This window comes from Callospermophilus lateralis, chromosome 4, assembly GCF_048772815.1.
Source record: "Callospermophilus lateralis isolate mCalLat2 chromosome 4, mCalLat2.hap1, whole genome shotgun sequence".
NCBI lineage: Eukaryota > Metazoa > Chordata > Mammalia > Rodentia > Sciuridae > Callospermophilus > Callospermophilus lateralis.
The window spans coordinates 158,471,479-158,484,913 of NC_135308.1; the positions used below are offsets into that span (position 1 = coordinate 158,471,479).

Sequence of the window (13,435 nt, forward strand, 5' to 3'; positions counted from 1 at the left end):
ACACACACACACAAAATCAGATCAGAAAATAGTATGTACAGTGATACCACATTTTTGTAAAGGTAAGTATGGAGTACACATATTACTTCTCTAAGTCATTTACCAAGTCATTAACAATGCAGTGGGGATTATGGGTGACTGCTGATTTATTTTTATGTGGTGCTGAGATTGGAACGCAGGGTCTCACACTTGTGAGGCAAGCGCTCTCCGCCGAGCCCCAGCCCCAGCCCCAGCCCCAGCCCCAGCCCAGCCCCAGCCCAGCCCCATCAGACACAATTCACACACAATAAAACTCCCCGTTTCCAAGTGTGAAGTGCCAGGAGGTCCGACAAACACAGCCAAGTCACCAGGGGCACAATGAGGCCCAGAACATCCCAGAATATTCCCTGGGCTCCTTTACTAGCCCTACTCCTGTAAGCACTGATCAGCTTTGGTCATCATAGGGTTTTGTCTCAAAGTTATTTTTTGAGGCCAGCCTGGGCAACTTAGCACCACCCTGTCTCAAAATAAAAGGGGCTGGGGATGTAGCTCAGTGGCAAAGTCCCCCTGGGCTTAATCCCTAGTTCCTGGGGTTGGGTGGGAAGAAAGGAAAGGAAGAGAAGCAGCTTAGCCAGGCAGGGATCCACACCTGACCACCCAGGTATTTGGAAGCCTGAGGCTGGGGGATTGCGAGTTTGAGTCCGGCCTGAGCAAATTGGCAAGACCTGTCTCACTCATTGTTTAAAAAAAGGGCTGGGGTGTAACTCAGTGGTAGAGAACTTGGGTAGCAAGGCCCATTCAATCCCCAGAAATGCAAAAGGAAGGAAGGGAGGGAGGGAGAAACAATTGACCAGATTCTTAGTGAAGTTAGCTGAGCTGCCTGGGGCTGACCCCTCCACCAGGAAGCCTTCTGGGGTTTTCTCCTCTCCATCCTCTTCCCACCACCAGCCTGTACAGCCCTCTTCTGTGACTCCCCCCTCTTCTGTGACTCCCCCCCCCATGTGGGTCAGTAATGGCTGAGTCACATTGTCTTCACCTGTTTGCTCCTCAAGGACAGGGGCACCACCTTACCGCTCAACCCCCAGCGCCTTGCATAGCAACAACAGAGCCATTGGTGGAGTCTGCTGAGTGCCGGCTGCACTGGCCCCTGCCCCATGCCTGCTCCATCTCCCAGGCATCTTGCAGAGGGGGTAAAATTACCTCCATTTAACTGTTGAGACAAAGGAGGCCCAGAGAAGTGAAGCAATCTGTCTGAGGTCACAAAGTGAGTAGTGGCTGACTTGAGCCCCAAACCAGGTCTCCCGAGAGCAGTGTCTCAGTCCACGCTCTGCACGCAGCCTCCCTGCCGTGGCCTGACACCTGCTGGGGGCCCATCTGCTGCAGAGATGGCGAAGTGGGTGCCACCGGCTGGGAGGCAAACCCTGGCTCTCCTTTGCCCACAGTCCTCTGGATGCTCCGGAAAGACACCTTTGGGTTCTCACTTGACCATCTTCCAGCAAACTCCCCTTCCTTTGGGGCCAGTGGGCAGGTGGTTGGGGTGGGCGGGTGGCTGAGGGAGGGGTCCGAGGCGGCTGAAGGACAGGCCAGTTTCCAAGAGCCTCCAGACGGAAGAGCAGCCTGCCTGGCAGATGGGCACTGGCAGCCTCCCCGGGGCCTTGGAAAGGACGGCTCAGAAGCCAGGGCCTCAGTGGACAGAGCTGAGGGTAAGTGCAGGAGATGGGCCTCAGCAGCCCTCGTCCCAGGCTGGCCGGCCACAAGCCTTCGGAGGGCCAGGGATTGCCCGTGTGTTTGCCCAGGTTGGCCAGGGGTGCAGCTGGCCACGGGTCGGCCCTCTCCAGGGGGCTGGCTGGGGAGACAGGACGTGGGCCCATCTGGGGTTCACTGATGGCCATGCCACCCTCAAGCTGGTCACTCCCATCCCTTGGGCCTCAGTCTCCTGGCTGTGATCCTGTCACCGATGCCGCTCGGACACCTTTGGAAACGCTCCTGCAGCCCTGGACTCCATGTGCACCTGTGCCCAGGCAGAGCAGGCCCACCTGGATCCACGGCCAAGGCCTGCCCGGCTCCTCCTGCAGCCCAGAGCTGCTTCTCAGCCCGAGACCTCAGACTTCTTTGCATGTGACTGCTCCTAAGGATGTCACACTGTCTGAACTGCCTATGGCTGCTGTGACAAATGCCACCTACTGGGGGCCCAAGAAGAGGAAGGTATTGGCTTGGGTTTGGACTGTAACTGGAAGCCTGAGGTCAAAGTGTCCGAGGGTCCATTCTTCCAGTTCCACCAAAACAATGCTGTTGTCAGGTTGGATCACAAACACAGCCTCGAAAACAAAGGGGCTTCGCTCCTTCCCAGCAGTGTGACTTTGGACAAGTGGCCTTACCTCTCTGGGCCTCAATTCGCAGAGCTATAAATGGTGATTGTGCACATTGTTAGCCAGCAGTCTGGGGAACTCCCTTCTTCTCTGGCTCCGCTCCTTTCCTCCACAGGGGTCTCCCCAGAATACCTGATCTTGGCGCTCACCTTCTGGAGGACCCGGAGAGCAGGGATGACAGTCACACACCCGTCAGCCCTGGCACAGGAAGTAATGAATGTGCTGCTTGGTGAGCGCTCAGTATATGCTCATTCACCAAGCATTTATTTGGTGACTGCTGTGTGCGAGACACTGGGGTGGCAGAGAGGAGTAGAACCGACCCCTGCTTCCTGGAGGGCCTGTGCCAGGAGGGACAAGCTGGTCTGAAAATCAGGGTGCACAGAGATACCCAGGGACCAGACCTGGGGACACTGTCTGAAAGGGGTGCCCCAGAGGCGCGACAGTCTCTCACCCACAGCCCCACAACCGGTCCTGCCCCGCAGCTAGAGGGAGTGTCCTCAGGTCCTGCGTCCCCTGCTGCCCGGCACGCGGGGGGACGCTGGACTCTACCATGGTTCGCAGTGTGGCTGCTCCGGCCCTGCCAAGCTGGCCGCGGCTCCCTGTGGACTCACCACACTCAAGCCAGCCGGGCCTCTGCATCCAGGTGTCCCTGCGGCTGCGCCATTTCCACCAGCTCCCTGCCCTGGCCAGTCCCTCCCCGCCTAGGCACTCTGCAGGCCTCAGCTCAGATGTCACCTTGTCCAGGAAGCCGCCCCTGATTTCCTGAGTCAGAGGTGGTGGCCCCCCGGCTTAGGTCTCCTACCCCATCCTCTATTCTTAATTTTTTATCTGTTCTTTTTAGATAGACATGACAGTGGAGCGTATTCTGAATTTTGAATTTTTTATTAAGAGACATTTCAAATATACCTTTTAAAAAAAGAGAGAGGGCAGCAGGAAACCTCACTTGCCCCGCACCCTGGATCCCACAGAGATCTAGATTTCACCCCACGGGTCTCCTTTTTTCCTTTGCGTTATAAAAACAAATCCTCCCCTTCCCGCGGCATTTCCCGGTGCCTCTAAGAAGTTCAATAAATAGCTCTTAAGTGCACGAGTGAGTCTCGGTGCGCAGCGACTGCAGAGAAGTTTTCTGACCGACCATCTCCAACTGATGCAGCCATGAAGATGCCAAGGCCGCTGGGCCGAGGACACCATGCTGGCCATAGGGAAGGAGTGAGAAGGCCAAGGGCTCGGCTGCTGCTCTCTCCCTCCCATCAAAGCATCTGCCTGGGATCCGGGTCAGAGCAAGGGGAAGGAAGGGGGCGGAGGTGGGCGAGGGGAGAATCTTATTGTCCCTTCACGACCTTCTCCCACGTGTGTCATCTTTTCAAGGAACTGTCTGCAAAGCAGGTGGCTGCAACACCGTATGAGAGGGCGAAGGGGCGACTGGCATCTGCTGGCTGGGTGGCGCTGCGGGGGGTGAGGGGCCCTCCTTGTGACTTAAGAGGAGGTCTGGAACCTTCCCTTCTCGGTTCCCAGAAGGTGGCTGTTGCACCCAAAGCTGATGGTGTCTGGGCCTGGAAGGTCACAGTGCAGTCATCACAGATGTGTGATCCACGGCACATGGGGACCCTGGTCCACCCCAGCCAGCCCGCCCACCGGGACAGCTTGATGTGGCCCAGAGCTCACTCTGGCTGTTTAAATGGTTACCAAAGCCAGTGGCTGCGGTGCCTCTGTCCCTCCAGCAGGAGACAGTCTTAACGCACTGCAGACTCCAACAGGACGCGCACCGTTCTCCTGGGAGAAGAGGATCCGTTTAGTTTGGCTTCCAGGCACGCTGTCCCCAGAGGGGAAGGAGGCCCGTCCACAGCAGACGTCGGTGTATCCTTCCCGCAGTCCTTCAGAGCTCAGTCCCTGCAAACAGAAGGTGCTGACTTAATGTATATCCTCCAAGGGCCGTGCTGGGATCAGGGTCCTCTTCTTCATTATTTTACTGGGGGGACATGGACCAGGGATTGAACCCAGGGCACTTGATCATTGAGCCACATCCCCAGCCCTTTTTATATTTTATTTAGAGACAGGGTCATGCCGAGTTGCTTAGGCCTGTGAGGAGGGCCTGAGGCCTGAGCCTGAGCAACTCCATCTTAAAAACTCCAGTTTAATCTGCAGTCTCACCAGGCACAGCCACGGAGCCCTCCAGTGAGGCCTCAGACCAGTCACTTCCCCTCACCCTGATAAACAGAGTGAAGCCCCCGGCAGGCTGTCCTCCCTGGTAAGAGGGAAAGGCCAGAAGGTCAGGGTTGGAACCACCAGATCAGATGTCTCTGACCCCAGAGAGAATGTCACTGAGAAATCTAGTGGTAGCTGATAAGGACTGAAAGGGGGGTCAAAAGCCCCAAAATTTAGTATAAATAATAGAGCTGATGAGCAGGGACTCAGCCAGCGGAAACAAGGGTGCACTGGAGCGGAAGAGCCTGACGAGGACCTGACATCCCATCACTTGTCATCCTTCCTGGTCCTCTGTGTGATCCTCACAACTCCAAACTCTACCCTGGTGACAGCCGCAACTTCTCCCTCCGACCCCTCCTCAGCCGGTCGTCCACTCCACACCAGGAAAAGCCTGCCTTGTTGCGGACCTGGTCACCGCGGTCTGAGCGAGTGGGCACCTGCAGGACGTAAAGCCTAAGGCTTGAGACTTCTGAACTCAGCAGGCAGAGGGAATGTCTGTCACCAGCCTGTCATGATTAAGTGTGTCTGCAGTGCCTAGAATTAATCTAGAATTGTTTGCTGTGGATTGATCATGTCTATTGCAGTGCCCAGCATTAGGATTGCTGTTTTCTTGATTAAGAACCTATAGAGTGAAATTGTATCGAGTAATTTGAGTGAATAAAGCATTGAAAGGGGCAGAAGCACGTGGACATTCTTTATTTCTCCCCTCAACTGCATATGTCGCAATTTGCCCCCTCGGGATAGGGCCTTGCTAAATTGCTGACCTGGTTTTGAACTCATGACCCTCCCGCCTCAGCCTAGGGAGCCACTGGTTATGGGTGTGTGCCATCACACCCTACTTTTTTGTTCTTTAATCAATTCGGTGCTGTGGACATTTGCCAAGCAGCTTCCCTGGAGGCTGTGGAGAAACCCAGGGCCTAGTCTCTGGAGCTCCTGCCCTCGGGAAGCTCACTGTGAACATTTACACTAAATGATTAAAGGTGAGGAGGGGTTGGGCTGGGGATATCGCTCAGTTGGTGGAGTGCTGGCCTGGCATGCACAGGGCTCTCGGTTCAATCCCCAGCACCAAAAAAAAAGAAAAAAGAAAGTGACAGAGGGGCTCATACTGGGTGGGAATCAAGAAAACTTTTTAAGGAGGAATTTCAGTAGCTAAGAGCAGAAGCTCCGCGGGTGGTCTCTGGGTGTGGGGGAAGGGCACTCTGGGCAGGGGCAACTCGCTGTCCACAGGTGGCAACAGGAAACTAAGTGGCTCTTTGGGAAATTACGGTAGTTACCTGGAGGCTGAGCATGGAAGAGACTGGAGAGTCTGCTCACCTCACAGGACTCCCAGGAAAGACCTGGAGCCCGAGTCCTGGGTTCAAACTCTGACGCCTATCGTTAGGCCGGTTGAGGTGGCTGAGGGACCAAGCACCAAGCAACCTGTGCGCGCAAGAGCCACCAGTCAGGCCCAACAGAACCGCCCGTCAACCAGCGGGGTCTCCTGGCCAATCCTGGATCATAGCCAGCTCCCCCGACCAACCCCAGTAGGACAAGGGACTCTAAAAAGCCCCCTTTTCCTGTCCCAAGCCCAATAAAAATTCCAGTCCCGTGGAACCCTGCGTGCTTCTCCCCGGATCTGCCCCGTTGGTCTGGAGAGACTCTCCTGGGAGTGAAATCTCAATAAAGCCTTGTTTGGTTGCGCTGCCTGACCTTACAGCTATCTATGGGGTGACTCACTGAATTGGGGTTTCCTGCTGTATAGCACCCTCTAACTACCGACTTGAATTCTCTTCTTGTCTCAAACTCCACATGTTCAAAAAGAACTCACAGCCATTCCCTTCACTCTCCCCACAAGCCCACCTGTTCTTACTTGAAATCGGGGAGAATCTTTGACACCTCTCTTCCTGTAATCACTATCTAAGTCCATTTTCTGTTGCTGTAACAAAATACCTGAGACTGGGAAATTTATGAAGAATAGAAGTTTATTTGGATCATAGTTCCAGAGGCTGGGAAGTCCCAGAGCCTGGAGCAGCTGCTGGCAAGGCCCCCCGCCCCACCCCCTCCCCGCACTGCATCACAACATGGTGGAGGGCGCTGCAGGCAAGTGTGCGAATGAGTCTCTCTTCCTCTCAAAAAGCCATTAATGACATCGTGAGGCACCCCCTATGATCTACCCCCTACTAATCCTAATTAAGTCCCTAAGGCCTCACCTCCAATTACCATTAACACATGAATTTGGGGTTTAAGTTTCCAATATATGAATTTTGGGAGGACACATTCAAACCTCAGCAACCACCCACAACCAATCCAGGATCAAATCATTTCCTAAATAAAATTCACCCACGGCCATCAGCCGACACAACTGTTAACCTAGAAGAGTCCCTTAATTGGTCTTCCTGTCCCCACTCCAATCCCCCTGAACATATCAAAGGACTCTTTCTACCAAGGGGACGGTAATGGCTTCCTCAGGGTTTGACAGCTTGCCTTTGCCTTCAAGAGGGATAGCTAAGCTTCAGCGGGGGGGCCCATGCCCCTCCAAGCTCCTCTGCCTGGCCTTGGTGGCCCTCTGTGGCCTGCATGCTTCCTGAACTCACTCTTTTCCCTGGTTCCTCTGCACCAGTTCCCTGCACCTGGCCTGTGTCCCTGTCGCCAGCAATACCACACTCCAGTGCCTCTACACTTGAACTTCTTTCAATCATTCAAACCTTTGCAATGTTTTTGGTATGTAAATTCTGTCCTTGCAAATTAAAATTTTAGCTTATGGAAGGCCTGTTCTGCTGGTTGTGAAATTCACTATAGGGCCAGGCCCAGTCCAAGAGCCTGAGTTCACTGAGTGAATAATTCACTCCCCTGTCCCCCTGATTCAGAGCCCTAAGCCAGAGCCTTAGGAACCCCCTCGGAAAGGCATCCTGGAGAAAGTCAGCACTTAAAGGCCGGTGAGGAGCCGCGCAGTGGCGCACGCCTGCAATCCCAGCGGCTTGGGTGGCCGAGGCAGGAGGATCGCAAGTTCAAAGCCAGCCTCAGCAACTTAGAGAGGCCCTAAAAAACTCAAGCGAGTCCTTGTCTCTAAATAAAATAGAAAAAAAGAGGGGTGGGGATGTGGCTCAGTGGTTAAGTGCCTTGGGTTCAATTCCAGGAACCAAAAGAAGAAAAAAGAGAGGCGGGCTAGGAACAATCTCATATGGAGTGTTAAATAAGATACTCTGCATATTCCTTTCCTCTCACTGGGGGGTGGGGTGGGGGGGGTGGCAGAGCGCGCCTGCGCACATGGTCCGCGCGTCCCATCCCGCCTCCCGTCCTGGGTGGCGCTGTGCTCACGCGCCCGGCGGCGCAGTCCTCCGCGGCTCCTTAAGCCGCTCTAGCCACCCTACTCGTTGCTCCGCCCAGAGGAGGGCGCACCGCGGGGGTCCTTCCAAGATGGCGGCGCAGAGGAGGAGTCTGCTGCAGAGTGTGAGGATCCGACCCGCTCCAAGTTTGGGGGTTGGGAGCCCGGGAGGGCTGTCGGTGCAGGCGCCGCTCCTGTCGGTGGCGGAGTGTGTCCGCCGCCCTAGCCTCCCTCTCGAGGCCGACGGCGCGTGCAGCGCGCGCGAGACCCGCGGCCCAGCGAGGCCTGCGCATGCGCGCCGCGGGCCAGGCCGCCGGGGTCTCTCCCGCCGAGAGCGTCCGCGGGCCGGAAGGGGTCTGGGGCGCCCCGGAGCCCGCGTAGTGGCGAGCAGCTGCGGGACCGAGCGTGCGTGCAGTAATAGCAATAGCCGCCTCCGCTTGCGTGAGACGTGATGTGCCAATGGCCTTACGTCTGTGAGTTTAATTTTCATGACAGCCTCAGGAGATAGGTACCATAGTGATTCCTGTTTACAGATGAGGAAACTGAGGCACAGAGTGGCCGTCATCGGCCCCCGGCCACGCAGCTGGTAAGTGGCAGAGACAGGATCAAAATCCGGCAGTTTTTCTCCCCTTAAGTTAAAGCCCCGTAATCTCGGGGTTGTACTGAAGCCATGACAAGCGGTGGGACCTGGGTTTTGGTCCCCCTGTAACTCACTGTGCTTTTGGCCTCCGAGATAGTGGGGCCCAGGATGCGCCCACTCCCCCAGTCGCCCTCAGGGCTTTCTAGCCCCTGCATCTCCTGACAGGCAGGTGCACACGCAGGTTGGCACTGTGGCCTACTCTTGACCTTCCAGGGCAGGGTGCCTGTCCCCTGAGTCCTCCCCTGTTATGGCGCTCTGTGGGAATTGCCTGTGGACTTTTCTGTCCCCTGAACTAGAAAGTGGACTCCTCTAAGACAAAGGCTGTGATCTCTTGCTTACCAATGTGTCTCCTCCTACCACCCCTGTATGCTGGGTGCTCAATCAATATCGGTGAAATATGAGTAAAGCCAGGCCCAGTGTTAAACCTTTCCCTTACGTCCCATTCTTGTGGTTGTACATGATGTGGAGTTCCACTGGTGGAGTCTGGGAGGGTCTTGAAGCCTTGGAGCTGGTGCGTGAGGGGTGGCCATCACTGCTGCATGCTAACGCGGACTTTGTGTAGCCTGGAAGCAGAGAGTTCTGGCCCTCTGCTCTGTAAACTCCTGGAGGGCAGGGCCCCTGGATAAATGTCCTCATTATAGAAAGCATGCAGGAAACACTACCTTGATTGAACCCTTAAGAAAGAAGGACTGGGAAGAAGTGGTAAATAGGGCAGACTGAGCTATTTTGCTGAGGAGCAAATGGTCACCTGGATCATGCAGAGCAGGGTGGCTGCCAGCTTCCCTCCTTCCTAGGTGTAATTGGGCCCAAGGGACCTGAGTTAGATAGAAGTTCAGCTTTATGAGCTCTAGAATATGCTTCTCTGGATGGTGGTGGGCTTTTTTAAAGAAAGAATTGTGTTGTGGGGCATGGTGGCACATGCCTGTAATCCCAGCGGTTCAGGAGGCTGAGGCAGGAGGATCACAAGTTCAAAGCCAGCCTCAGCAACTTTGTGAGACATTGTTTCAAGATAATTTTTAAAAAGGGTTGGGGATATGGCTCAGTGTTGAAACACCCCTGGGTTTAACCTCTGATACCAATAAATAAATAAATAAGAATAGCGTTAAAAACATAGCATCTTGATGTAAGGCAAGGGGCTGGCTGGCAGGGTTGTCTATACAAGGTCCCTCCTGGCCTCATAATAACCAGGACGTTCCTACTTACAGGGGGTGTGAGGGTCTAGTCCAGAGTGTAGGCCTTGCTGACCTGGCCTCTGACCCAAGTCTGCTGAGAGCGTCTCAGACACCTGTGCTTAGCCACCTGCTCTGTGGCTGCTGGCCCTGCAGGTGTGAAGATGAGTGAGGCCTGGTGTCCACTCTTACTGTGTTTGCAGTTCAACTTTGTGAAGGAGCTTATACCACTGGCACGGTGGGTAAGGCACTCTTGGGAATGTAGACCTGGGTCAGCTAGGAGCCCTGAGCAGATAGCAGAGAACTGCAGAGGCTTTAAAGGACATTGGAGCTTGCCAGGCAGGGGAATGGAGGGACATTCCAGGGGACATGTGTTTAAATATGTATGCATCAGATGTCTGGAAAGCCTTTCCCAGGCTAGAATGGGTACAAGTCTGTGTTGAGTAGTGCAGCCGTCTCAAGTGACTGGGGCAGTGGGATTGCAGGCAAGGGTGGGGGTTTGCTGATTTGGAGCTTGCCAGGCTATTCCCTGATGTTGGCAGAGCGGATGGATCATCATCCTGAAGAGTTTCGCCATTCCTCCCTAGGTGGATTGATACTTTAACACATCTTTTTGAAGAAAGACTTTCAGAGAAAGCTTGATATGTTCTAAAGAATCCAGCCCTCAGCCATGCACAGTGGTGCACCCCTGTAATCCCAGCAACTTGAGAGGCTGAGGCAGGAGAATCTCAAGTTCAAAGCCAGCCTCAGCAACTTGGTGAGGCCTTAAGCAATTCAGTGAGACCCTGTCTCTAAATAAAATATTAAAAAGGGCTGGGGCTTGGTGGTTGAGCGCCCTGGGTTCAATCCCTGGTACCAAAAAAACAAAAAACCAACCTCCCTCAAAAACCCCAGCCCTTTCAGCCTGATAAAACAGAGTGGAAATCCCACATGGGCTTGGGCAAGTCACTTGTCCCTGAGCCTCAGTTTCTCCAAACCAAGAAGGTTCCTGGGAATATTGCTGGTGTTAAATGAACTCACATTATTCCCCTAGCCTGGCACAGTCACTCTCTAGCCATGAACTTCCAGCTTTGATCCTGCTGATGAACGTCTTCCTTTCGTCCCCTCCAGTGTCACAGAGCACTCACCATGTGATAGGTGCCTGCAGGTACAGGTGATGAAGCTTATGTGTGGAGATAGGCAGTGAGCCCTGAGCCCACATGGATGATCGCGACGGCACAGTATCTCTGATCCAACTGCAGGTGTGTTGTGAGGCACACACAAGGGTAGAGGGCCATTTTTGGCAGGGGATGACATGTCAATTTTTGATGAGATGAAGTGGGGGACATGGGAAGGGAGTTAGGGGTACAAAGGCTTGCCCTTTTCAGGACTCCCAAGAAGGCCAGTGTGGCTGCAAAGGATCACATTGGGTCAGTATCATCCAAGGAAGCTGGGCCCTTTCAGGTCTGTGGGTGCTGGAGTAGCCTTTGGATTCCATCCTAAGCATGATGTGAAGCTTCTGGATGGTAGGGGCCTGATGTGGTGTGATTTATGATCAGAGAAAAAAACCTCTTTTTAGTGGCAAGAATGGAAACCTGGTACCTGCCAAGTGGCTACTAGAATAATCTAGGTGCGATAGGACAGTGGCTTGGCCAGCTGGTAGCAGGAATGGTTGGAAGTCTCAGAGTCCAGCAGTATTTTGGCAGAAAAGCTGGTGTGTTTTACTGATGTTGGGGGCATGGCAGAGGAAGAAAAGCCAAGAAGGGCTTCAAAGTTAGTTTTGAACAACATTGGTGCCTTTTATGGTTTGTGGCCAGGGAGGACAAGTATTTGAGGACGGTCGTGTAAGTATAAAAAGAAAATCATGGGGTCCGCCTGTAACTGCAGCTGCTTGGGAAGGTGAGGCCATAGATTGCAAATTTGAGACCAGCCTGGACAACTTAGCAAAACCTTGTCTCAAAATAAAATTTTAAAACAGTGGCTGAGGATGTAGCTTAGTGGTGGTGCGCTTGCCTAGCAAGCCTGAGGCCCAGGGTTGGGTCCCCAGTCCGGAGAGAAAAAACAGTCGGCCAGGCACTGTGGTGTGTGCCTCTCTGGAAACTGAGACTGGAAGTCACTTGAGCTCAGGAGTTTGAGGCCAGCCTGGGCAACACAGTGAGACCCTGTCTCCAAAAAAATAAAAGTTAATACAAGATAATGAGGTTGAAATCAATTTTTTAAACTTAGACATGCGTGTTGTAAGCAATTACATCTATGAAATCACAGGTACTAGTCATGCATTTTTTTCTATTAAAATAAGTATATACCTATGAAAGTAAAAACGTCTTTTAAAAACATCATTAGGCTGTCACCTGTAGCTGTTCAGCGGCAGTCAGTCATGCAGTCATGCAGTCCATCTGCTGCCCTGGTCCCCATAAGTACCCCTACAGGTGTGTGTTAGGGGATCTGAAATGGAAGCTCAGGGGGCCTTTGGTGGAAACCCTTGGGGCATTGGAGGCTAGGAGGGAGTTGACCTTGGAGAAGTGGGTCATTCAGCAGGATAGAGATGGCTGGAGGCTTTCTGGAGAGGAGAAACTGCTGTCCCTGTAGCTGAGCCACCTTCCCGGAGGCCTTTAGTCCCCCCGTGAGTGTCTTTTTGCCTCAGACATCCGGGTGCTCTCAGCACAGAAACACTTGGCCTTTCACACCATAATCTGACGTGGAGGCTGAGCCCTGAGCTTGGAATTGTGCTTTGTCCACGTGTGCAACCCAGGGATTGGAGATGAGCGTGGGTGTTTGCTCTCAGTGTGACACCGACACATGTGCGTGTGTAGAGCTTATGCTCAAACAGACCTGCTCAGGTGTTCGGAAGCCCCTGGCAGGTTAAATGGGTCTCTGCAGAAGCTCTTCATGCCAAATAGGGCTTCTGGACACAAAGTCAGGTCGGTGTGAGACCCTTTTGAGCTGCCTTCTCTTTTTGCCATATTTTTTTGTAAATTTCACGTGCAGTTCCTTTGAGCGGCGGAGGAGGGAATGCCCTTGTGCTCACTGTCGTGTGCGAACAGTTCTGTGCTGAGGGTGCCAGCAAGAGTCGCCCCCTTCTCAGCTTCCTGAGGCTGGTGCCCTGAGCTCACCGCCTGGCATTTGGGGATGTGGGAGAAAGCATGCCTCAGGGATGGCAGGGCGGGTGGGTGGCTTGAGAATAGCAAACGTGACCTTTCTTGAAGCTGTTCCAAAGCGGAGGACAAGCCTTGTCAGGCTTGCTGGTGGAGGGCCCTGGGTGCCTTGTGTGGGTGACTCCTGCCAGAGATGAGATGGGAAAGCGCGAAGCTCGGCCTCCACGCTGCGAAGTCCCCTGTTGGTGGGACTTCCTGGAATTCTGGGCCACCTGTTACTGAGTCAGTGTCTGAGATGCTCTGAGGACCACCTTCCAGGCAGGGCTGCCACCAAAGGAGGGCCCAAATGACACAAGAAATTGCCCTTTTGTTAGTGAACCTGAGACACCATTATGGTAAGGACACATCAGTATTTTTCGGTACTACTTAGGAAAAAAAAAAGCTAATTAGCTTGTAATATACCCTCTGCAGACATCATAAAACAGAAAGTGCAGGTAGTTAAGTCAGCGGACTAAGGGAGCTAATTAGCAGTACCAGGCTCTGCCTGGGCACGGTGGTGCACACCTGTGATTTCAGTGGCTCAGGAGGCAGAGCCAGGATTGTGAGTTCAAAGCCAGCCTCAGCCTTTTAGTGAGGCGCTAAGCAACTAACTCGGTGAGACCTTGTCTCTAAATAAAAATACAAAAATAAGTCTG

The 13,435-nt window shown here is 53.6% G+C and overlaps 1 protein-coding gene across 1 annotated transcript in view; it reads left to right on the forward strand.

Moving 5' to 3' along the window:
* The first annotated feature begins 7,891 nt into the window (after nt 1-7,891).
* Nucleotides 7,892-13,435, forward strand: part of Tab1 (TGF-beta activated kinase 1 (MAP3K7) binding protein 1) — a 28,554-nt gene continuing 23,010 nt past the window's right edge. Inside the window, exon 1 of the mRNA XM_076855186.2 lies at nt 7,892-7,982. Coding sequence (XP_076711301.1) covers nt 7,950-7,982 — 33 coding nt within the window. The 5' untranslated portion in view covers nt 7,892-7,949. The remainder of the gene's footprint in view (nt 7,983-13,435) is intronic.